This window comes from Euwallacea similis, chromosome 14 (genome assembly GCF_039881205.1).
Source record: "Euwallacea similis isolate ESF13 chromosome 14, ESF131.1, whole genome shotgun sequence".
In the NCBI taxonomy this organism is placed as follows: Eukaryota; Metazoa; Arthropoda; class Insecta; order Coleoptera; family Curculionidae; genus Euwallacea; species Euwallacea similis.
The window spans coordinates 2,142,329-2,167,143 of record NC_089622.1 but is presented as its reverse complement, the minus strand read 5'-3'; the positions used below and the strand labels follow the sequence as shown (position 1 = coordinate 2,167,143).

The 24,815-nt window shown below is 34.9% G+C and overlaps 2 protein-coding genes across 4 annotated transcripts in view; one reads left to right on the top strand and one right to left on the bottom strand.

Moving 5' to 3' along the window:
• Window positions 1–19,629, top strand: part of mtt (mangetout) — a 161,717-nt gene extending 142,088 nt beyond the window's left edge. For both annotated transcript variants that reach the window (XM_066397223.1, XM_066397224.1), the window contains 9 exons: window positions 3,170–3,273; window positions 8,177–8,326; window positions 8,384–8,517; window positions 12,903–13,228; window positions 14,634–14,796; window positions 16,045–16,258; window positions 18,863–19,014; window positions 19,070–19,256; window positions 19,315–19,629. In XM_066397223.1, the coding sequence (XP_066253320.1) occupies window positions 3,170–3,273; window positions 8,177–8,326; window positions 8,384–8,517; window positions 12,903–13,228; window positions 14,634–14,796; window positions 16,045–16,258; window positions 18,863–19,014; window positions 19,070–19,256; window positions 19,315–19,493 (1,609 nt within the window). In that variant the 3' untranslated portion in view covers window positions 19,494–19,629. The remainder of the gene's footprint in view (window positions 1–3,169; window positions 3,274–8,176; window positions 8,327–8,383; window positions 8,518–12,902; window positions 13,229–14,633; window positions 14,797–16,044; window positions 16,259–18,862; window positions 19,015–19,069; window positions 19,257–19,314) is intronic.
• Window positions 19,630–22,384: 2,755 nt separating this feature from the next.
• CSN7 (COP9 signalosome subunit 7) lies at window positions 22,385–24,670 on the bottom strand. Of its 2 annotated transcripts, none has more exons than XM_066397234.1 (6): window positions 24,337–24,615; window positions 24,100–24,261; window positions 23,244–23,331; window positions 22,969–23,189; window positions 22,783–22,918; window positions 22,385–22,576 (listed from the first exon to the last, which is right to left on the bottom strand). In XM_066397234.1, exons 1-6 carry the CDS (start codon window positions 24,499–24,501, stop codon window positions 22,557–22,559), a joined length of 792 nt encoding a protein of 263 aa, XP_066253331.1. In that variant the 5' UTR covers window positions 24,502–24,615; the 3' UTR covers window positions 22,385–22,556. The 2 variants fall into 2 exon arrangements, with proteins under 2 accessions (XP_066253331.1, XP_066253330.1); XM_066397233.1 differs by adding an exon at window positions 24,625–24,670 and having other exon boundaries at window positions 22,544–22,918; window positions 24,337–24,563.
• Window positions 24,671–24,815: the final 145 nt, after the last annotated feature.

Genomic DNA, 24,815 nt, shown 5'->3' with positions numbered 1-24,815 from the left:
CCCCTTGAGCTTGTCTAGTATCAAAATGCTTATATATTCTTATTGTCCCATCAGGAACTTTTTTATGGCAGACTTTTAGGATCTCTCCATAATACTCCAGATAAGGCAGTTATTGACGTAATCTTTTGACATAAACGGCAATTTTACTGCCGACCGCCTGGAAACAAGTTTCCTGAAGCATTGTGTGAAATAAATTTGATGCAGCGATTTTCAATGAAGAAGAGCTTTCTCAATCAAGACCCTGCAAAACTCATTTTTGCATCGGAATTAAAACTCAAAATTATCAACTTCAAATTGAAATCAGGTTTCAGCTCTGATTGTGAAACTGAAACTTAAAAGGAACGTCTCTGTCCTTCGTATTGCAGTTTATAATTTTGTACCCGGTCCGCAGTATTCAAACCACGGTAAAAGCATCTTTTCAATCTTTTTCTTGGATCCGATTTCTAGGGATTTAGAAACTTGAGCAATTTCGTCGTCTGTTTTATGTTGCAACGGACGTTTCGGTCCCTTAATGACGTAATTGCATCAGACAACTCGGAAACTGGATTATGGTCACGGACACGGATCATAGTTTCCTGTTTTCAGTGCTCTACGAGGAAACAAGGAACGTGAGGCGATGACGTTGAAAACGCACCAGATGTGGATGTTTTCCGTCTGAAAGAGAAACCCAGACATGCTCTTGTTGGGAAACAGGAAACGATAAAATTCGCGAATCGCTGGCTTGAAAACTACACAACTCGCCCCTTTGCAAAAATTGCTGTAGCTGGTTTTTGCCAAGAATATTAAAGTAATCTCGTAATGCCATTGTGAATTAGAAGTTTCTCTGGGAAGCATATAATAATATATCATTCATGCATATTAAATTTTCTGATAAAACTGCTCATAGCATGTTTTAATTTTCTCATATTGTTCTCTACTGTTTAAGTTTGTCGGTTTACTATGAAGAATATACATATCATGCATAGATAATATTATAAACGACTCAATGTTTAATCATCAGTTCTGTTCCACTTTTCAGTGGTTTCATTTTTCTTTCACCTTTCGTTGTACGTTTTATTCATTTTCATTTTTCTGCCTTCCGTTTTGCTCTGTTTTTTTTTTATTTGCTCTGTTCTTCTTCTCTATTTTTTCTCTTCGATAATTTGTTATATCTTCCGATTTCATAAAATTTTTAGTTAATCCCAATCTTACCATTTCGAACTTATTCAGATTAACTCTTATTTGCAACTTCGGCAATTCTTCCAAAATAACTATATTTTAAATGTTTTCATTTAACTAAACCCGTTCGCTTGTCTTTGCAAACAATAAGGAATAACCACAGACATTATGAAACCATCGAAAAAGTTCCAGAAACGTAGCTACTTTCGTTATTGCGAATTTTATCCAACTTGGCAATGTTCAGTGCAATTTCCTGCAGGTCCTAGAAAGATGTAAAATATTTTATGAAATCAGCTGCGACATTTGCTGACAAATAATGAAATTGATAGCCTCGAGGTGGATCATTTACGCAAAACAAAGGGATAGGATTTCTTGTTGCCTAATTAAAATGTATTCTTCAAACAAGAAAGATCAATTTAAGGTATATACACACAAAAAGTGATTGATTTTTGACAAATTCAATATTTGAATTTTATTAATTTCAAATTTGGCAACTGATGCTCAATATAAAAGACCTTTATACCGGGTCTCGAGGCGAACACTGGACACAGGCGATTAATACGGAAAATTAGTTTTTATTTTTTTGCGCCTGCACGGATTATCCAAATGACAAACTTTTACATGGAAGTCATAGTTCTCAGTACCGGCCTTCATTCCGCAATTTTTTCATTCTTCTAATTAGAGCCGTTCTGACTCAAAGCGCCTCCTAATTTTAAAAATTTGAATGTCCCGCGTAACCGTTCAGGGCCACGATTGGTCAGAGTCAAGTTTAGAATGAAACAAAAAGAATGTCGCCAACAATATAAGCGTAAAACTCCATGTTAATTGAATTTTCTTCTTTTGCTAATTTCTAAGCAATTTTTAACTCGTTTACGAGTCAATGGAATGGAATGGAATGGAAAACGTGAGGATACTCATCGAGTAAGCTGCTTTGATGTCCCTACAGTAAATAAACAAATTTTTTATTAACTTATAATGAAAATACAAAGACATAACCTATATCTTTTATTTCACTCATTAGACACAATCTCCACGGTTAGGGTTACGCGAGACATTCAAATGTTTTTCAAATTTTTTAAATTTGTGGGCCTTTTGAGTTAAAACGACTCTAATTAGAAAATTGAAAAAAATGCGGAATGATGGCCGGTCTTGAGTACTATAACCTTGATGTAAAAGTTTTTTAATTGAATAATCCAGGGTTCGCCTGAACACCCGGTATAACGTACATTCTTATGTTTTTCTATATAGATAGTTCATAATCCCATTTTGACTTCCTGATCTAAACTTCCTGACATAGAATATAGCATCCAGCTATAAGATCGCTGACAATAAAATTGATACCCTCGAGGTGGCTTATTTGCCAAAATGAAAACTGGAAACATGGAAGTGGAATAAAATAATTTTGTTTACGAGACTTAATTTCCTGCCTGTATTACGAACGACTTTTGAAGAATTCCCAGCCGTCTCTTTCGCAGAAAAACATTTTTGCTAATAACACAGCTTTAGGGGCAAGTCGACAGAACTGCGTATCTTATTTACTCATATAAAAATATTAAATTACTTGTTTATTGTGAGGCAACACGTAAATATTTGAACAACATTCACAAGAACGTTTTCTTTTTTTCAAGCGGTCTTTCCACGTCATAAAATTCCGTTTCCGATAAAGCTTTAAAAGCGTGAAAAAGGCCAGCTATTTTCCACTTTGGGCGTTATTTTACTTAACAACCCTCAATTTCTTCATACGGGCACTGGGCATCCACGAAAACGACCATAAATATATCGGTTCTTTGCTTTATCATTCAGAATAGACAGATTTACGGGAAACTTATTGATATCGGGAAAGCAATAATTTTTCTAAGGGTTCGCGTGTTAAACGGGGTTCATCTGATTCGCCAGAAACGAGAGAAGACAGAAAGCTTTTACGATAACTGATGATGAAAAAAGAAATTAGGTCTTTTTTCCACCAGAAAGTTGTGAATTCCCAGCCTCAGTTCTTCTCTAACTTTTTCAGAGATCTCCACGCACACGTCTGCAGAAAACCGGGTCTATGTGAAGCGATGAAACCCACCAAAGGAAGTGAGTTATTGAAGTACTTGCACAATGTTAGTTTCACTGGTAAGTTATCGTTTCAACTTGATTTAAAAGAAGTTAAACTTAAAATGTATCATCGAGGGCGCTATAATAGATTTCCTTGGGGCACGGTTGTCACCCTGGTTTTTTTAAATTTTCCCCCTTATTTTTGCCCCATTAAGCAAAGGTCAAAAACTTTCCCCCTAAATTCTACTTAACAAGACTGGTGATCTGGTTTAGTCTACACTTAAAAAAAAAGGAAAATCTAAATGGATTTTCAGCATTTCTGTGTAAAAATTGAAAATTGTTATTGTTAAATATGGTTTTGATGGGAAAAGTTAATCGATCGTATGAAGACGTAAAATTGTACCGCTGCAACCTTTTACAAAAAATGCAATTTTGCGTTTTTTGGGATGACCACAAGTATAATAAAAAGTCACAAATTTAACGTGAAAAATATTTGTTTTGAAAATTAACTGAAGGACTCACATATCGATGTTTTAATCATGTAGTGGACTCTTATGTTATTATGAGGTTTTTTAAATTCTGCTAACAATAGCAAACTAAATAAGTAAACAACAAAATTATTTTTAATGACAAAGCAATGAAGAAATTAAAAAATATAATTAAATTGTGACACGAACAAGTTAGAAATATTAAACACAGAAGGAAAACAATAATTAATTTTAAAAAAACAGACTAAAACGATAAATTAAACAAGATCTAAAAGAGTAATGGACAAAACATTTAATAATAGAAGTTAAGAGTTCTCGATGGCATTGGTTCTTCCGATTTTGCCAACATGAATTCGTAACATATCTTATCAAAATGGGGTTGCAGATCTGTAAAATGCAAATCTGGGTACAATATTCCTCAATCATTGATCCTATGCTTATCCAGGCTTCTTGTACAAGCACGAATAATTAAAGTCGCTGAAACAACACTACTAAATGAATGCAGAACTCAAAAATAAACATTAAATAGAGAAAATTTCTGAAAATATAGGATACGGGCACCCAATGCCAGATCTTTACAAAATTAAAAGCTTCTTGTATATGTATAAAAAATAATCTTGAAGACTTTTCACTGGACTTTGTTTAAAAGGTGAAAATTACTGCTCTAATTTAAAACATTCAGCTAAAGTTCTAGCCGAAATTGGCTCAGTAACATCCCAATTACATCCCTATACTAAAACTTATTTTAAACTTGATGCCCTTAACCGTGAAATTGACTAAATGAATGATATATCCGTTTGAGAGGGTTAAGGCACACAAAATGGCCAGTTTCACGAAGTTTTACCCGTTCCAAGAACTAAATTAAATTCCCTTTTTGAAAGTTTCGTTTTTGATGTCGTTCTTCGCATATACTTTCAAGGTAAAAGCTAGAAATTGGAGTTCAGAAATCTCAAGAACCCGCACGTTCGTGTAATTTGAACATCTCGCATAATGTTTCTGTCGATTAATAGAGCAAAAGCCGATACAAATCCAATCTAATGCAATTTCATCCTAAATCGAAATGCCGAGAAATTGTATTTCCTAGATTTGCATAGAAAACCAAAAAGTTGAATGCATAAAATGAAATTTTACACTCTAGCACACTGAGTTTAATTTAGAAAATTGCCAGATCCATCGATTTCCCGTCCGATCCTCGTAGAACTCAAATTTAATATTTGTCATTATTTAAAACGTTTTGCGCTGCAAACAGCGTTCCATGAACGATAATTTATCAAAATTTTTATTTACGATTATTAGGGACGTTTCAGGCAGAGAAGAACTTTAAAATTCCCAACGTGATAGGAGAAGTTTTTACTTTTTATCACAGTCAGAAATACAGCCAACAATTTCAAAGTGAGTCAAGAAAACGCCATAAAAGCATAACAGTGGGATTTAATAACCAAAATGGTGGAGTGACGTAAAAATCTGGGTTAGTTCGTTGGTTTGTCGCCGGAATAATAAAAAATAACGTATACGACAATTTTCTAAAGGAAGATATTTAATAAAGAATTAATTAAGTTGTTTGCTTAGCATTGTTAAGGATTGTAATGTCCAGAGGTGGCTATTGTTACACGAGAAGCAGGACATGACTTTGAGTTTTGAACGTATTATTAGAAGACTGTGAGAGAATAATAAAAATGCGTGCAAAAATACATTTTTCGTTACGCATGCATCATAATTGTCTTTTTGTGCGCTGCAGCGTAAAACGGTTTCCGCTGCGCTTCGTGTTTTGCAACATGTCGCGCGTGTTTTAAAGGCCTTCTGATACTCTTATAAATATTATTAAAAATGTTCAAGTTTAAAGAGTATTTTTTCAAAGCTTCTGTTACTTTACCAACTTTGTTTTTTCAAGGAATCAAAATAAAACGTCACTTAAATGTATTCCTTTAATGCATAATACATGATCGGAAACTGTATCCTATTTACTCGATATATCCCGTAATAGGATATTTTATACATTCTGCCTGAGAAAGGATATGAAAACATAACTTTGTTAGACGAGCTTTCTCATTTTATTGACAGCTTTATAACTGGAAACTTCCTTGGACAAAGTTGTTCTGATGGGACGAGCTCTCCCAATTGGTGGTGTAGTTTAAGCCTTAAAAATATTTAATGTTTTATTTACTACCAAGCTCCCTGTAACTAGTCAATGGGAAGATTTTGTTGGTTTTTCACAGCCTACAAAAAAGGAACTAAAACACATACATTAAATTTAGAAAGTTTCTTTGGTTCCCTATATGGTTCAATAAAGAAAGAGCGATGATTTGAAGTTATGAAGTTAGTAACCTTTAGGTATAGAAAAGATTTAAGGGCCCGCCCCTGTGTATATCACTTCTAAAAGCCACTAAAATCGAAGTAAAGTTTTACGATACAATTTCGAAAATTATTACGATCATTTTTATATTCCATTCTTTTTGTGATCGTTTTTGTTTACGATAGTCATAACGACGATATAGCTCTATGGTATAAATTTATAAGAAAAACCTTGTAATGCGCATTTATTTTATAGTTGAAATTTAGAGTCACATGACTGTAATTATATTTTTTTTAAATCGCTAATTAACTAAGACGAGAAACACGACCACAGCGAACCAAACGAAAGTTAATACAAAGAAAACAAGTTACTTTTCATTTAAAGTGTAATAGACTAGAAAGGTAAAAAAATGCAAACTCAAAATAATAAAATTTGCTGCAATATTACTGGTGCTAACCACTAATCTTGTTTGTTTTTTAGGTTTTATGGTATTTTTTGCACACATTATCTTGTATTTAAGTTAACCGTCCGTATGTAGTACGTAAGATGAAATAATGATTTTTAATACTTTATTTAAAAAACTCTAAAACGATGCAACCTACTACATAATTATCAGATAGACTTTTTGTATAAAAAATTCCATGGAACCTAAAGAACAATCTAAATTAGTGGTTAACATCAAAGCGTAAAGATTCTGTTAAGCAAAAGGGTTACTGATCCTCTCATTGACGCTACTAATGATGATCCAAAACGTTTCGCAAACAGCATATCGAGGGGAACCCCAAAAATGGCAACTTTTTTAGCATTTGACCGATTTTGTCATACCCACCGTTTCGGAGATAACAATAGTGAACAGACCTATAATTTATCTAAATATTAAAGAAATTAGTCACCCCCATAAGCCACACCAAAAAAGCAGCAAAAAGTGTCTCGACGCCTGATTAACCGTCCAGTGATCCAACATATTGAAAATTAAAAAATATCTTATTAATGGTAAATTTCAAGGTGCGTTTCATAGACAGTTTTTTTAAAATAAATGTTTGTTTTTTATTAGTGCTTAGAATTTATTCAGATACTTTAGGTATCTCAAGTGTCTTTGCATGCACTTGATAGTTGCCGATTATTTCTGAACGTTAGTTATGTAGCATTACAAGGCCATCTGCATCTTCAATGGTCATCTGTATTTCTTCGCATTTTCTCTTGTCCATATTATTACCTCACATATAGACGCCTGGCGCTGTGGACAAATGGAGCCCATTAGGATCCAGAAATGAGGAAATTAATGCGGTTTTAATTTTGACCATTCAGCAACATTTTGAACCACTGTAATCGCAATGTATATTTATCTCTGACCCATTTTTTTGCATGACCTACCGTGATGACTAATTTCTTCAATATTTAGACAGAGTATAATTAAAATGCCTTGTATATTCTGAGATGCAGCGAATTTAGTCACAGGGGAACCGTTTCTTACAAATTTATTTGTGAAAATCCTAAAGGTGTTTCCTCAAGTTTGATTAGTTCCCAGCATCGCCTCTTAAAAACATCCAAGAGCATCATTAAATTCTGAAACTCCCCTAAAAACTATAAAAGCTTGTACACAAGTTGTTTCTGATTGAAAATAAAGCTGAGGAAATTATTAAGTAACATAGGTTGCGCGATGAAAACAAAGTTGCGTTTTTATGGCATAGGTTTTTGGCTCATCCAGGGAGTTAAGTATAAAAGGCACGTATTTCATAAGTGGCGCAACTGGATCTAACAGATTCCAGGTGCGTCCTGCACTCACGAACTCTTACGTTTCCGGTAAGATGCAACCCTGAATTAGTTTCTTATCAAACGTCACAAGCACGTGTAAATTCGTAATTCCTGCAACCGCACGACTTGTTTAAATGTAAAGGAAACGTTCTTTCTAAGTTGTACATGCACAAAATTAAAGAGAAACAAAAGGAATTTCGAAATAATGTGCTTGTTTCCCCGGAAAAATAAGGTAAAAAGGGCCTTTCTTTTTTAGGGCGTTTATTCTAGCAAACTTTCAAAGTAAGTGGTTAAGCATTGGCTACTAAGTGCAGGAAAGTAAGCGATTCGAAAGTGCTTACTTTGCCTCTTTTGTCCTGCGATCCCTACATCCAGCTATTATTTCCCAGATAATACTTGGAAATGGAACATTGCAATTCTCCAGTAATCAGGCATTGTTTTAAAGGTCTGAGTGGGGACAAGTTTCATTTCGACGAAAACGGAGACGGCCCTGCACGCTACAACATCATCCATTATAAGCAAGTTTCTCAGGGAAAATACCAGTGGGTTCGAGTTGGAGAGTACCTGGAAGGGATTTTGAATCTCGACGATAATCGTGAGCTTTTGAATCAGTTTATTCAAAAACAATGTCAGAACCTTTAATTCTTTGCAGAAATCCAGTTCAAACTAGGAGAATCCAAGCGTCCAGAATCAGTCTGCAGCCTTCCTTGTGCCGAAGGGCAGGCCATGAAATATGTGGAAAAAGAGAGTTGCTGCTGGCATTGCTTCAATTGCTCCCAATATCAGGTTAGTACGAAAACTCGACGATTCAAATTCAAAGAATTCCTCTCTGGTTCATAGCAAAATCAATAATCCAACTGGATGTTTTTCCAATACCCATCGCCTTTAGACTAACAGGACAAGTCCGCGCAATTGGCATGTTTACATATTGTGTTGGAGTTGCCACCGAATATGCTGCATGTGCATACGAAACGAGGTTTTCTCCTGCTACGAGGGATTCTGCTTTGCATAGAAACGCAGTCTTTGGGGTCAATTCTTTGGCAGAGCTATTCGTCATTCAGCGCATAGATTTGCATCGACTCTTGGGCAATAAGTGTCAAATAGATGAAAGTGATGGAAGGATTGCTGGGATTGCACTTCCTGGTCATAAATCAGCCAAAAAAGGGGAAAAAGCGAGTTTGCTTGTTAGAGGCTGCGAGGATTGTAATGTAATTTGAAAGGTTCATTAATAAAGTTTCAAATGAGGTTGGTGCTGAAAAATGCATTTTCGTTTAAGTATTCATTAGCCGGATGAATAAGTTCGAAGTCTGAAGTACTTACGCATTGATTTTTCCAGCCATTTTAATAAAGATCTTACGGATTTAAGTGCTTAGGACATGACTAATTATATACTTTAGAACCTATACAAGACAAATTGGAAAAAAGCTACCCTTGCTTCTGTGCTCTTTTGAGGCGAACTATAGTTTTGAGGTCATAAATCATGACCACGAGAATGTTGCATGCGAATCGTTTATATCTCGACTTTATGGATTTCACACCCTTTTGGAATAATAATAATAATTTCTTTAAATCTTTATTTCCAAAGGAAAAGGCTATAGACCATTTGCGCTTCCTGCCTTTGTGATAAAAACGTTTACACATTTATACATAATCATTCATAAAATGTAAAGAAAAGAAAAAAAAAGTACATTTGAAAATGTTCCGATAGAGTGGTTGACGGGAAAAGGAAGAGGGTCTTGTTTCTTTAGTAAAACAAAGAGGGTTCAGAAAGGTTCCTTAATTTCTCTAATTATGGGCCAAGTTGTTTGGCTTTTATTATCTGAATTTTTTACTTTATTTTCATACACAGATTGTCCCAGATTCAATGTCACAGCCATTATTTCGACAACCCCTGTAGACAGAGAGAAAATGTTCATACAAAAGGGGTAGGGTGCATTTAGAGCTGTATAAAACACAATAATTTTCGTATAGGAGGTGAGTCAAAAATAAGTTACTTTATATAATAAGTATCATTTGATTCTTCAAATGGAATCCCTTAAATATTTATAACATTTTTTTACAAATTTTTGAATTAATTCATTTCTCCGTTCTTCTATTAAATTCCCTTGAACTAACGGCATTGACTATAGCTCGATCTACCTACGCCACCAGATAGTTTATTTATTTACTTTTTCTTTATGACAATTGCTAGGTACTTAATAAAAACTCATGTGCTTGCGAAATATAATTCTTAAAAATACCTTTTTTGAATTAGTATAACGAATACGTTGACTTGCTCCTAATATTCGAATAATATAAATGTAAAATCGTCACGCGGTAAGACTATATCATCAACGCTTCCCAGAATGGCAATCACCATCACATATGGCCTTTATTCGAGTAGAAACTATGTTAAGAAAAGGATTGTTTCCGTCAAAACTAAAATATCGGCAGCACACCGCACCTGTAAATAATAAAAATGTTCAAATAAATGTTCTGGCATATATGGCTATGAATCCTTATACTTCTATGACAACTATTCCCGAAGAGACTGGTTATAAGAAATCTACGGTTCATCGAATACCGAAGAGACAAAATTTTCACCCATATAAGTGTTATCTTGTCCAAGATTTGGAGCCAACGGACCCTGAACGTAGAGTAGATTTAATTACATAAATGCAACTAGTATTACATGATAATCCAAATATAATCAACAAAATCCTGTGGAGTGATAAATCCCGTTTTCATAATATTGGTTAAGTAAATAGACATAACAGTCACTACTAGTTCATAGAAAATCTCCATTGGGTCAGATGGGTAAGATTGCAAACCATTTGGGGGATCAATGTTTGGTGTGGCCTGCTAAATGGCAATATCGCAGGCCCTTATTTTTATGAGGGTACTTTAACTGGAGAAAGATATTTGCTCTTTCTGTGAAATGAGTTGCCATTACTACTTAAGAATATTACCTTGGACGACAGAATATCGTTGTGGTAGCAGCAAGATGATGCACCTACCCTACGATCTATCTACGAGGGTCACAGAATTTTTAAAAGCAACGTATAAAAATAAATTAATTGCGGCCGGGGACCCATTAAATGGCCAACTCGCAGCCCAGATTTGACGCTACTTAACTTTTTCTTGCGGACCTATTTAAAGGATACTGTTTGTTTTTTCCAACCTCAAAGTTTAGAAAGTTTAAAGACAAAGATAAGAACGGCTTTTGCAAACATTACCCCTGCTATGGTTAAGGCTGTCTGCTCAAGGGAATTTAATAAGAAAATGGAGGAATGGCTATTCGCAACGGAGAACATTTCGAACCATATTTATAAATAGGCACCTATTTAATTTTTTTCAACGTTTTTTTATAATAAAGTTCTAACTAAATTCAGAAATTTGTTGAAACATTGTTATAATTGGTGAATCGTTGATTTTAGACCATATGTACCTTATATTATATGAAGTGTCTAGAATTGAAATGGCAATCGAAAAATTGACAAATATTCAGGGAGTTCCATTTGAAAAAATAAAAGATATACCCGTAACTGATTTTTGACGCACCCCGTATACAAAAATTATTATGCTTCATACAGCTGTAAATGCACCCTATAACTTTTGTATGAATAGTTTCTCCCTATCTACAAGGGTTGTCAAAATAATGGCTGTAACATTGAACCTGGGACACCCTGTATTTTTCTTTTCTATTTTTCCCATAAACCAATCAGTACGCCCTTGGTTTTGAATTACTAGAGAGATAAATTCCGTTATCATTACTCAGAGCTCCCGATTTTTAATTTTCGCTCTCATATTTCTACCAAACACAATAATTTCCTGCGAACAAAAAGCAAATTCATCAATATCCGAGGACTAATTTATTGAAAACTTTAAAATATATATATTTAAAATTATAAGATCAATCTTAGCTTATTGTTTGGGGGTATTCGAGAAAAATTTTTGATCTTTGATGGGAACATTGGGAAGCCAAAAAATATCTACTAAAAGGAAAAGGCATTCCCTTTATTTTTATACTTAAGGACGCCGAAATACAGGGAGATACATAAAGGCAAAAAATAAATAACACATCAAAGCAAAGGCAAAGTCAATTATCCGCATTTTCAGGTTAAACGTAAACATAGCCACAAGCATGGGCGTTTAACGAGGGGTGGAGACTTAAGCCATTACCCCTGCTCCTTAGTAAACGCTCCTTCAGGATAAATTTAAGATTCAAACTTGTAGGTGAGCCAAAACAAAAGAAATTATCCTTTGTAGGGATTGAAATCCATTAGCAAAATAATACGACTTTACGTAACGCTTGATCCATCAAATGTTATTTAAATTTTTATGAAGAAGTTCAGATACGTTTTAGAACGTGTTAAGAAGATAAGGCCAAAGAAAAAGTCGTCGTTTACAATTCAAAACTCACAGAGGCTATGAAAACACAGTACGCCACTAACTTTCATGTATTATGAATATATTGATACCTCATAAATTTTAATTAGGCAGAACTGCTATAAGACAACCGATATCCGTGAAATCGCTCTAAAGACCCAAGGCTGTGTTTTCGAAATCCTGCTAACTTTACTAGCAAGGTACTTTCGTAATCTCTATGGGAGTTACCTTGCTGGCAAAGTTACCAAGAGTTTGCAAAAACCGGCATAAGGCCAATATATGAAACTCATAATAAATTTGCCAACAAGATAAGAGAGTTCTGAAATATTATATTTAATATTACAGGCGCGATGTGGGTAACGCCTTCTGTGTACCATAGCATATGTTTAGTAGTTGGCCAACATCTTGCTTGTTGAAGATTAAAGTAACACTAACACTAATTAAGTAGAAGCAACGGATTTTTTGCTTTTTTCAAGCTTTTTCTAGTTTTTTGCTTCCCAGAGGTTTCATACAAGAAGCACAATTCGTAACAATAGGGTGGCAGGGCCGTCGCTAGGGTGTGATAGGGACTATTACCCTATTATTATAAGTTATGTTTCTTCTATGGAACCTACGTAGTATACCTATCTACACGGTAACATTTTTTTGTGATACTTGCCATCAAAACTACCACAAAAAATATTGTCGTAAAAAAGGCCTCAAGTCGTACGGCGTGACCATTATCGCATAATTTTCTACCATTACCACATAATTTTCTATCATTACCAAGTTAGCAAAGAAATACATTTCTTTTTCAATTCCAGATTCGTGCCCCCGACGACTTAACCCAGTGCATATCATGCCCTATGGGCGAACTGCCCAATTTCCAGCACATAAAATGCATCCCCATACCCGAGGAGTATATGCAAGCAGACAGTGGATGGGCAATAGGGGCCATGGCCTTCAGCTCCACCGGGGTGCTGATAACCCTGTTCGTGTTCGGGGTGTTTATTAAACACAACACCACTCCGGTGGTGAGAGCTTCGGGCAGAGAACTCAGCTACACATTGCTAGCCGGCATAATGATGTGCTACAGCGTGACCTATGCGTTAATTTTAAAACCCACTGACATTGTCTGCGGGGTGCAAAGGTAATTAAACTTCTTAAGCTTAGTTAATTAAACCAGCTGGGGCAGATTTCATTTTAGCAAGTTTGTTCGTGTCTTTTGTTCCGCCTGTGAAAATGCTGCCTATAATTGGGTTAAAAATAGTGCCTGTTTCAGAGATATCAAACGTGTTGTCGGCATTCAGAGATGCATGTGTGCGATTTTTTTATGTTTTCACATCAGAATTAATATTTTGTATATCTCAACTTCAACAAATTGACAAAAAAAGAAAAGGAAAAAAAGGATAGAGAAAAAATGTGTAGGAAAAGTGTTGGGAAAAAAACACATGGAAATAGTATGAGGAAAAAAGTATAAAAAACGGAAATTGAAAGGTAACCCTACTCTCTAATACGGGGAAAACAAAACTCGTAAATGGACTAACTCTGTAAAGTAAGGTTTTATAGAACCAATTCCCAAACGAAAACTATACAGAACTCTCTTCACTCGCTACTACAATAAGTAGAAAGTGATATGTTAATACATCGCATGATTGCCGAAATGTCCCTCTGAAAAGTAACAGTGGACCGTCATAGGCAAGAGACCATCGAGGGTAAGTTTCCCCCAACAAACTAAACTGCTCATCAAATTGGTCAAAATGGCCCATTTTCTGTTCATTTTTGAGGGGTTGGTTTTTTCGGTCAATTTCAGTTTATGCGAATTGATTCCAAAAGCTCACGATTTCAGGAAGACTCGCAGGCGAAACAGGATTCTAAAAAGGCTTTTTTTATAGTATGCTGATAACTTTGACCCACTAAATTTGGTTGCTGCGGTTATTAGATAGCTTTTTTTATAATAAAATTTAAAAGCCCCTGCAGGACACGCATCTTGAGACTTGTTTGAGAGTTTTTCCGCTACGAAAAAAATTATAGAATTTTTCAGGCCCATACTTGTGCGTTGAAAACAGCCAAAATTATCAACCTCAACTCCGTAGAGCTGGTGTTGTAATTTATTTCGGAAAAATCTTCGAAAAGAAGAATCACTTCGCTTTATAGAACTTCGAAACAGACGGAAGAGTTTCTGAGGCACGACCTCTAGAAAATAAGCAAAAACCTAGCCGTTGCCGCTATTTTGATAAGTGGTTTACTTGGCTTGGTGAATTCCTAATACATACTGGGGCATAAATGAAGAAAAAAACCCTATAATCAAATCTGGCGGAATCCATAAGGGTGATAACTAATTGAGCATCTCATGTCTCGCGTGCGCTCAACTCAAACTCAATTTAGCAAGTAATCAAGGCTAATTAAAGGGATGATAATTACTCAAGGGGATAAAACAATGTATTTGTTAGACACAGGTCCCTCCGGAACAAAATAACCCAAGTAATTATTATCTGGGGTTTAGAGGCGAAAAACGTCCAAAACAAAAGAAACCTCAATATTTCACGTTTCAGATTCGGAACCGGTTTCTGCTTTACGGTCGTTTACGCGGCTTTGCTCACCAAAACCAATCGGATTTCCCGCATTTTCAAGGCTGGAAAACATTCAGCGAAAAGGCCCAATTTCATATCCCCGAGGTCTCAACTTATTATTTGCACAGGCCTCGTCGGGGTCCAGGTATGTAATCAAATATGTTTTATTCACTCTCCCACACCATTCAACATAATTTATCGGTTGGTTTCCAACTGGCGCTTTTTTAGGATGATCCGGAACTAGGACAAGGGTTTCGGAATATGCTAATTGAATTCAAGGCATCGCTGCGGAAACAAGGGTTTAACTACATGTAACTGTCTTAATAATGAGGCACTTTTTATTTCCGAATAGTGCAAAACTTCCTCACAATTTCCGCAAAAACTTCCCAACTTTCCAGACACTTACAATAACAAACCCCATCAAAAACCTTAAGTTTTCTACTGAAACTTCCAAACCCCGTTACCCTATTTTAAAATAAAGCTGAACGCCAGCCGTTTCATTTCCTGCAAGAGTAATACAGCAAATCAGGAATCTGGAATTCACCCCTTAGTTCCGGAGCCAAAAATTTATATTTAAAGAGTTTTTCCAGTCGGGGATGGAATCTTCGAGTTTATAAAGGGATTTTGAAAAAGGTGCAACCTTTTGGCCATGATGAGGTCTTAAATGTGCTCGAATGTTAAGATATTTTATCGAAGTCGGGTTCATGGAAAGTCTCCAAATTAAGAATGAGAACGCACGTTCCATATTCAAATTTCCTCCGAGTTAGATAGTAGCTTTTATAGCGCTTAGGGAACGCTAGAAGATTTCTTTTGTCCATCTTTCTCTGCTCTTTTTACTAGGTTTTTGTGAAAAATCGAGATTTTTGTCATTCGCTCAGATGAACTCACGTGACGTTGCAGAAGACTCAGAAAACTAAATTCTGTAACATACGGTTGAGCCTTTAACGCTTAAAATCGTTCGTTTATTAGAGTTGGAATTCTACGAAAACCCTGAGTGGGAATTACAATTTATGTAGACTCTCTCATAAAAAATTACATTATTAAAGTCCGCAGTGATCTGCAGCAAATCTCTAATGGAAGCGGAACAAAAATTCTTGTAGAAAAACCATCTTCGTGCTGACACTTTCCCCTTAAGAGCATTACGCGCGCCTCTAACTCCATTAAATTTCTCCCAGATTTTTCTCTTCGGTTATCAGATTTTCCACAGGCCGAGCTCTATTAAAAAACACTTTGTCACGAGACGGGGCCACTAACCTGAAACCGTTATCTGGACAATTTTTCAGGTAGTTGGAAATCCCATTCGTATAATATATAGACCATCGATCATCGACAAAAATTATTTAAGGTCCAATGGTAAAAGCACTTTTAATTATATCAGTGATATATCTTGTAGGTGCTGATAAACGTAATTTGGATGATAATATCTCCACCCAGGGCGATACATCACTATAGAACCAGAGAGGACAACCTATTGGCCTGCACCTCGCATATAGATGCCTCATACATGATTGCATTCACATATCCAATCTTACTAATTATCATCTGTACTGTATATGCAGTTTTAACAAGGAAGATACCAGAAGCTTTCAACGAGTCAAAACACATAGGTAAGATACAAATATATATAGGGTGATGAAGAAAAATGTTACCACCAGCCATATAATTGAAATTTTGATCACCGAGCATTGATCAACTTAAAAATTTACTGATAGATTCGGAGCAGGGTTGGAAAAATGTGTTTTTCTATGACGATGTAGAAAAGAGAACTTCCACTGTAACCGAAAACTTCGTTTTCCTCTCTTTAGATTATCCCATAACGAAAAGCTTTCATCTCTAGAGACGAAAGTTTGACTTCCCGCCATTCATGGGAGTATTGCTGGAACTTTATTATTACCTGTTTGTTGATTTTGTATACACTTGGGTGCCTATAATAAAATCGTGCATTATCGAATCCTGCTACATGCAGCCATTTACATCATACGTGCAACCGACAACATCGTTTCTACCTCTAGAAATGAAAGTTTCACAATGACGCATGAACGCAATCCACCAGTCATGGAAGTTTCGTTAGAAGTATGCGAGTAGAGTATATCAAAAATTCAAACTCATCTGGATCACAAAGACTGGGACATTGTAAAAGAAAGGAAAAACTATACTTTGGCCCAAAAAAATATTTAAAAAATTTTAAACTTAAATCTCCCTTTAAATGAATTCTGATGGCAAGGCCCTAGTGGAATATGCCTTGAAATTATGCTTGAAATGCCCCTGCAAAAAGAAAATGAATGAAAAAATATGAAAAAGTAAAATTTTGCCAACATTGTGGATTCCAATAGAATGGATTTAGTGGCACCGCCAAATATCAATTTTATTTCTACTTAAAAATGAATCCCCCTAATAATAATCAGATCATGAACCTTATGGTGCTCTCGAAATGAAAACTGGAACACCCCAGGAGAGTTAAAACGACTCTTGAAATGTTCAATTTCATAAAGAAACAACAGCAGATTGTTTATGAATGAATGAGTACGCACAGTATTATACCTCAGGAATTAATTACTAGAAACGTCCCTAGGAAACGCTGTAATAGAGGTGTAAAGGAAACAATTACAATCCTTCCCTTCTATCTTTACAACATACAATTTAATCTACTTCCTCCTCAGACGCCCACATAGGCCTGCCATTGAATAGAAAAGCAACTTGTCTATATTTTTCTTAAACCCATCTCACCGGGATAAAGTGGGGACAAAATGAATTTGCACGCCATTGATTAAATAAAAGAGACGGAGGAAAGGACTGAAATAGATTGCCTCCCTTTTGTTTTCAAAGACAATACTATCAAGGAAATCCCTGAGCCCTCTCGGAAAAGCCCACTTTTAGGCAAAACGCTTAACTCAACTAAAGTGTGTATTTTAACATAACTGACAATAAAATGTATTATCCTAAAGGAAAATGTTTTGTTTGTTAAAGTCCTTACTTACGAGATCGCTCCATCATAGAGAAGGATCTCATCTGAATTTCCAAGTCTCATAATGACGGTAGGGGAGAGTTGCCTGTGATGGCCCCTTTAAATTTAACCCTTAATCATGTCGTAACTTTTTTGATCATACATTCGGTTTATGACGTAGCTTTATGCAATGCAGTGTTTTTTAAATATATATTTTTTAATTTATTAGCATTAAAAAACTGGCCATCATGAGAACATATGTGCCAATGATGGTCTATATGAAGAAATTTCGAAAAAAACATTTCAATTGGGGGATGCCTTTAATTTAAACTATTTTAGACACCACTACAACAATCTGCACAACTTACTAGAAAGTTGTGGCAAGTCGTAGCATACATTTTTTAAAATTAATTGGAAAAGGATGGCCAAGTATGTACTTCATATCACAAGTTAAAGTTTACATTAGACTAACTGCCTACCAACAAAAACCGGAAAACATACAGGAACTTTAGATTAGAAAAAAAAGGAACAGGGGAAACAAAGAAATCGTTCTCTTGACATCATAAGCGTGTTTATAATGATAAAGACGATAAGCAGCCTCGAAAAATCTAAATTTATTGGAAACATTTTTAGGACTTTTGTTTTTCACTACACAAAGGGCCTCGACCCCATAATTTGCAAAATTGAATTACGTGTAGTAATTTGCAAAATTTAAACAAGGGGCCGTCATGGGTAAGGGGTCATCAGGGACGAGTCTCCCCTAATGTACTACGTCCAAAAGTAAGGATAAAAGTAATTCTTATACAATCTGCAAAAGTAAAGCTTAAAGGGGCAATAGTTTTCAGCTCAAAGGGAGCTTTATATAAAAGTTCTGAGAACAAATTCCGTTTAAAATGTTACCTTTTTTTATTATTTTTACAGGTTAGCGCACGTGAAAGTCGCTACCCTTATAGCTTAGATTATATGTATATTTTTTGAGTGACTAAGTTTCTCAATGTGTATTTTAGGAATAGAGTACGTCATTAAGTTGGCTTAACGAAAATCTTCAGTTTAACTGTACGTGTAATTTAAATTAAAGCTATACAACCCGGTATAAAAAAATTAAAAGTTCGAACTAAAAACAAAATTAAGAATATTCTAGAATTTTCATTAAAAAATCCTAGCACTTTTAATGAATGCTAATAGATCTTTCCCCCAACCCTCTGTTTATATCCAGTACTACGCTACCCCTTAACAAAAACACATTTTTGCTGAACCCATTTTCCAGGTTTCACCATGTATACAACCTGCGTAATCTGGTTGGCTTTCGTCCCCCTCTACTTCTCAACAGCCAACCACGTGGCAATGCGTATCACCAGCATGTCCGTAACCATCAGCTTATCGGCCACCGTAACTCTAGCCTGCCTCTTTTCCCCCAAAGTAATCTTCGAACATACATACGAATTCAATAACCAAAACCAAAATACTATTTCAGCTCTATATTATCCTAATTCGTCCTGAGCGCAACGTGCGACAGAGCATGATGCCCATGAGGTACAGCGCCATCAATAAGAGCTCTGTCACCACTGGGTCTGGCAGTATGATGGCAGCAGTGGTGGTTACTGCTGCCACTTGCGACCAGAATCAGAAGATTCAGAAAGCTGTGTCTCCAGTAGACAATAGTAAGTGATTGCTTTAGACCAAGTAGAGTTAAACGTTAACATTTTTTCTGACCTGAAGCTACTCTAGAACTAGGAAAAGAAATGGTGGAGCTAAAAGACACAAGCACCCAAACGAGTCCAGCCTCCAGTACCAACAACATAAACGGTTGTTCCTTGGACAATTTGGGTAAAATGAACAACAATTGCAACATTAACGGGCCGGTGGTACCAGCGCAGATTATTGACATGGCTTTATAGCAGCAGCCAGGTAGCAGGTCTTCCAGTTTAAAATCTAGGAGAAATCCTATACAGGTTTAGAAGTATAAAGAAATTAGCGATTTAAGGTGTTTTTTACGCAGTAGCTGTAAAGAGTGTTAAGGACTTTAGCTAGTTAGGGAAGAAATTTTAAATTGGTTGATGAGGCCGAGGTGTGGGTAGTTGACGCTATTAGGTGTTAAAAGGACAAAATGGAAGGACCTGAGTTGTTTCTAAGGCTATAAGCAAAGAATATCCGTATTTGACTGATTTCTGCACCAATGTTTAGGGACATCTTGCACAAACAACTTGTACTTGGTGATGACAGTTTGTGGTGAAACTGCAAAATTTTACTTTTGATCTTGCATCCGCTTTATTAAAAAAAATTACAAATTAGTACTCTTAACAGAAACTTCTTTTCTACATGGTATTATTATTAGATAATGTAAAAAGTAAACTCTATTTAATTGTTCTGCTTTTTCGCTCTAAATGCTTCTTTTCACGTCTTTGTTGTGATAAGTTTTAATTAAGTACTACGTCTCATAATGGACGGCAATTAAGAACTAAAGAACTCTAACAAATTAAATCATCCACAAACTTCGATTTTTCGCATTTTTCGGTCCTTCGAGCTCGAAAAAACAAACAAATTTCCAAGTAACTTTTGATCCTGCTAAGCGAGTTACACTTGTACACGTGTAAATATATTTTGGCGTTTCAAAACTTAAAAAAGTGAATGAAGTTTCCTTATTAATTTTAACTTATAGAACCGCGACAAATACCAACATGTATTTGATCCTATGGATTCGAAAGAATTTTTAGTTTTCCAAACTGAATCACGACAAAAATTTTATATTTCTTCCGCAAAAAACTTGTTTCCACATTTATTTTAACGTATAGAAATTACGGTGGATCACATATTTGTTATACAATTTAAATTCATCGTATTATCTTCTTCATGTTCATAAGACTTTTTTCAGTTCCAATGGATTACATTATTCATTTAAAAAACTCGATGTTATTTCAGCTCTCAATTTGACTTTCCCCTTTTAACACTTGTCTGCAAAAAATAATCACTATCCTCGCTCAATGGCCCCAAAAATTCCCGAATCAGAAAATTTACTTCTATAAATAATATAGAAAACCATTTGCATCGATCCTTTAAAAGCTCTAAAGACTATCGCATTCCCTAATAAAGAGGGGAACATGTTTTAAAGGTTTTATACAGGGTAAACTCTATGTCACCGTAAGCATATAAATACGTTAGTTGAGTAAGAATTATAGCGTTATTTGTACACGATTCTTATCATTTTTTATTTGAAGCAGTTGATGGTTGAATAACTGAAATATATACCCGAAAATAAAAAAATTTCATACATATAACATATACTTTTTCGGAGATATATGAATGCATTCTGCTACAACTATTTTCAGTGACACAGAATTGAAACTTCAAGAATGGATTAACATTTTTTGACTAAACTAAATAGAAACCTTTGGTTATTTAAAGAATCAACTGAAAGCCTCATATCGAACACTTTTTAGCAGATCTTTGTGCTATTGTTGCCGAGTCTTTTTATGTTCTATTTCCGCTTGTGGTCTTGTGCGAAGGTGCTTTTTCCAGGAGAAATTGTAAATCATTTTAAACGAAGCCAAACCACCATTATGCATTATTTGAGTCTTATCTTTAGCAGATTGACAACCCAGTTTTCCAGTAAGGTAGTACCCGTCCTCACGTACCGAGAGTTTCTTTAAACAAGTTTCTCGTATATTAATCTGTGCCCATTCACCAATTCAACATGAATCTGAACAATATTAAAAAAAATTCAGAAATTTACCAAATCCTTCACATACACTGCAAGCTTTCTAGTATAAACTACTGATTGCTTAGGCCATAATTCTTCAAGACGACATGAACTATTTACTGGACTCAATGACACGAAGACCGAGAGAATGTGAAATCAATAGGGCTGATTCAACCCATTATTAATTAAAAATTATGTTTATCTCGCGATATTTTTCTTTAAAATATCAATCATCACCACAATACCTAAAGGTTTGCTAAAATTAAAGCGAAAGTGAAAAGTTTGATCAAAAAATTCCGTTCTTTCTTGATGTTGCAAATTTCATGCCACTAAGTATAACCAGAACTTTTAGTAAGTATATTATATTTAATCAATATTAAAAGTCCTTTACAGTCTCTTTTATCTTCAGTCTTCCAATTACAGTTGAAACTAATAATTGTACGCATTTAAAAAATATCAAATTTGTAGTTATTTGTTCGATTTAATTTTCAGAATATTGCAATATTATATTACGAAAAATCGATACTTTTCTTAAAAAATAATGTCCATTTCTCCAATTTGTAAATATTGATAAATGTGAAAAATATGTGTTTTTGTATATAAACATGCAATCACATAAAGAGTAAGTACGATTGGTACTCTGTTGTGAATAAAACAATTAGGTAATACAAAATTGAAATACTCTTTATATGTACAAAATATAAATTGACATTCGCTTATCTTTGATTGAGCCCAAAGATAAGTAGGTAGGTACTTACAATGAATGTCATATAAGTGCTGTCAAGTGGACCTTGCAAAGTGTTCTGGAAAAGGATACATTGCGATGGTCCTATATTAATGTTGGAAAGATACTTATATTGTATAAAAACTTCCAGTTAAATACGGAATGGTACCTGTTTTTGTTAAATGTTTCAACGATATTCAATAAATATACAATGATTTATACTGCGGTCATTATTATGCCTTACACTTACCTACCTCAACCACATGCAACTTAAAAAAAAAATGAGTGTGTATCTTACAAATGAAATGAGAAATCAAGGTGCGACAACCTGAACAAAGCCACTAAAACTAAGAAATAGAAAATATAAAGAAGTATGAGCAATTTTATTTTAAATCTACCTATTACAGCATACAATAAAATTAAACAATATAAGAATTATGAGGAAAACAAAGATGAGTGAAGGAGGGGAAATCGTCGTAGCTAGGTGTAAATGATAAAGCCTGACAACTGGCAGCTGCTTAATATCCCTGTCAAGCCAACTCAACGAAGAAGTTTTATACCTACAAAAATGTTTTGGTATGAAATAAAATAAATCCCAATACAATAACGGATTGTTTTAATTTCCTTTTTTGACAAAAACTACTCAACTACTAATGTATTAATAGAAGAGTTACATCAATTATTGCCACAAAAAGTACAATTTGAACATCTCACCTCCTCTCTGACAAAAATTACGATTTTGACCAAAACTTTGTGGTATGTTTACCTTTGCTGGCTTTCGGTCCTTTTTTGCCCTTATCCCCGCTCGGAGCTGCTTCCCGACTATCAACCACCATGACCTCATCTGACCCATCTGACCTTTCTTGTAATTGCGTTTTCAAGGTCTTCTTAATATTTATAATCTAACAAAAATATGTATTCTCAATCCATTCCATGGCAATATATAACATACCTCTTGCTCTATATCAAGCTGCCTCAATACCGCATTATTTTTCTCAGTATCAGCCCTCCGAATTTGAGCTTCCACACAACCCAGTACTTTCCCGCATGCTTGACACCAATCCTGAAGGCAATTAACAATAACGTTAATGTCTTCAGGCCGAATGTCACGCCCAATTGCATAATCCACTTCTAACTGACTGTTTTTCTGGTCGAGCTTGCCATGGATAATATCTTAAGAGTTCAAGGAATGTTTTGAAGATCACAAAGTAGGAAAGGTAAGATTACCTGCGTAGATGGCTTCGATAATTAGATCCTCTAAATCACGGACGTTTTTTATTCCCAGTTCTTGTAGTAGTAACTCATAGGCTATACACTAAGAAAAGATCATCAATTACAGTCAAAAGAAATAATAAAGTGTTCAGTAAAGGCTATTTCTTATTGCAAATGGTGGCCTATTTTTTGGTAGCAGAACCCCTTGCTTCAGCCATTCGGAGTATTGACAATTTTCTTAGAATTTCAGATCTTAAAACTAAGAGAAATCTTCAGGACCCTTCATTTTACTAAAACTCATTAAATAGTGTAAATTAAAAAAAGCAAACAGGGGTTCTTCCTTTAACTATTTTAAAAGCAGTTTTAGGATATTTATACGCTACAAGGAGGACACATTTTGATGTCTTAATTAAAACTTTGAGTTTGGTAAAAGGAGAACATGAAACTGGCATGTCAAGTGGAATATAATTTTGCTTCAAAAATCAATACTGTGGAATTATTTATGCATTACTACAAAAATCTGCACATCAATTTAAGTAATTGTTATAATATCAAATTAAGCAATAGGAACACGAATTCTCAAAATCATTGTAATTTAGAGACTTCTCCCTCCTGTCTCTAAACAGGTTGAAAACACCATTTTCAATTGAACAAAAAATTAGCAATTGTTTGATTAAAAGAGTAGCTATTAATGCCTTTCCTTTTTAATTATTCTATTGATTTACAAGATTTGCTGTTTAATATTTCAATATGGATAATCCAATTCTAACCAAAATTCAAAGATTTCTACAAGGAAAACAACTCTAACAAATTTCTCAATATATGCTATTGTAACACCCCAACTGAAACAATAGCTTAAGAGACAACTTACCTTCGATTTAGTAGCTAAAGTGACAATTGTTAAATGTTGCAATTTTTTTGTTTGTGCTGGGGAGAGCTCAATAAATTCTTGCCAATTGGCCAAGTAGTCCTTATATGTTCCATAAGCAAATAAATTCAAAGTGTTGAAATAGATTTTGTGAGTGTCGGCAAGCTGTAAAATATAAGTTAGGATAGGAAAGAAGTTAATAACATCTGACCATCATAACCAGACTGGGATAAAAATTACCTCCAATATATTGGCATTATCTAATAGTTCTCCAAAAACATATACACCTGGAGCGTCCAGGGCTTGTTTAACCAATTCAGTGCAAGCAGCCCCTTTAGCAGATTTTGCCAATATGACAAACTGTTCTAAGGCATTTGAGGAAGTTGTATTTTTGTCTACAACCATTTTGTAAGTTAATATTAGTAAGCAAGTTTCTTGTTCAATGAGCTTTGTTGAAATGTGTTTTACTATTTAAAAATTAAAAATATTTCATTTTAGAGTTTATTTCGAGCCTGAGAGTCTTTGAACTTCTGATTCAGCAATTCTGTCTTTGATGAACTCCTTGATCTTTCAGTTCAGTAGGGGCGTGTTCGGTAGCTTTAGTGTCGTAACCGTTAGAGTCATATCAGGGCACACACTTTGACAGATCACAAGTCCGGAAATTCTATTACGGTTCCAAATAAATGAATAAAATTTCTAAGCGCCTTCCCGCGCCTTAC

Coding starts and splice junctions, on each gene's coding strand:
- CSN7 (XM_066397233.1), bottom strand. CDS start 24,501: ATGGTTGTAGACAAAAATACAACTTCCTCAAATGCCTTAGAACAGTTT. Junction 23,190..23,243: donor TATCGAAGCCATCTACGCAG/GTAATCTTACCT, acceptor TGAACTCTTAAG/ATATTATCCATGGCAAGCTC. Junction 22,919..22,968: donor AGCTTGATATAGAGCAAGAG/GTATGTTATATA, acceptor TATTTTTGTTAG/ATTATAAATATTAAGAAGAC.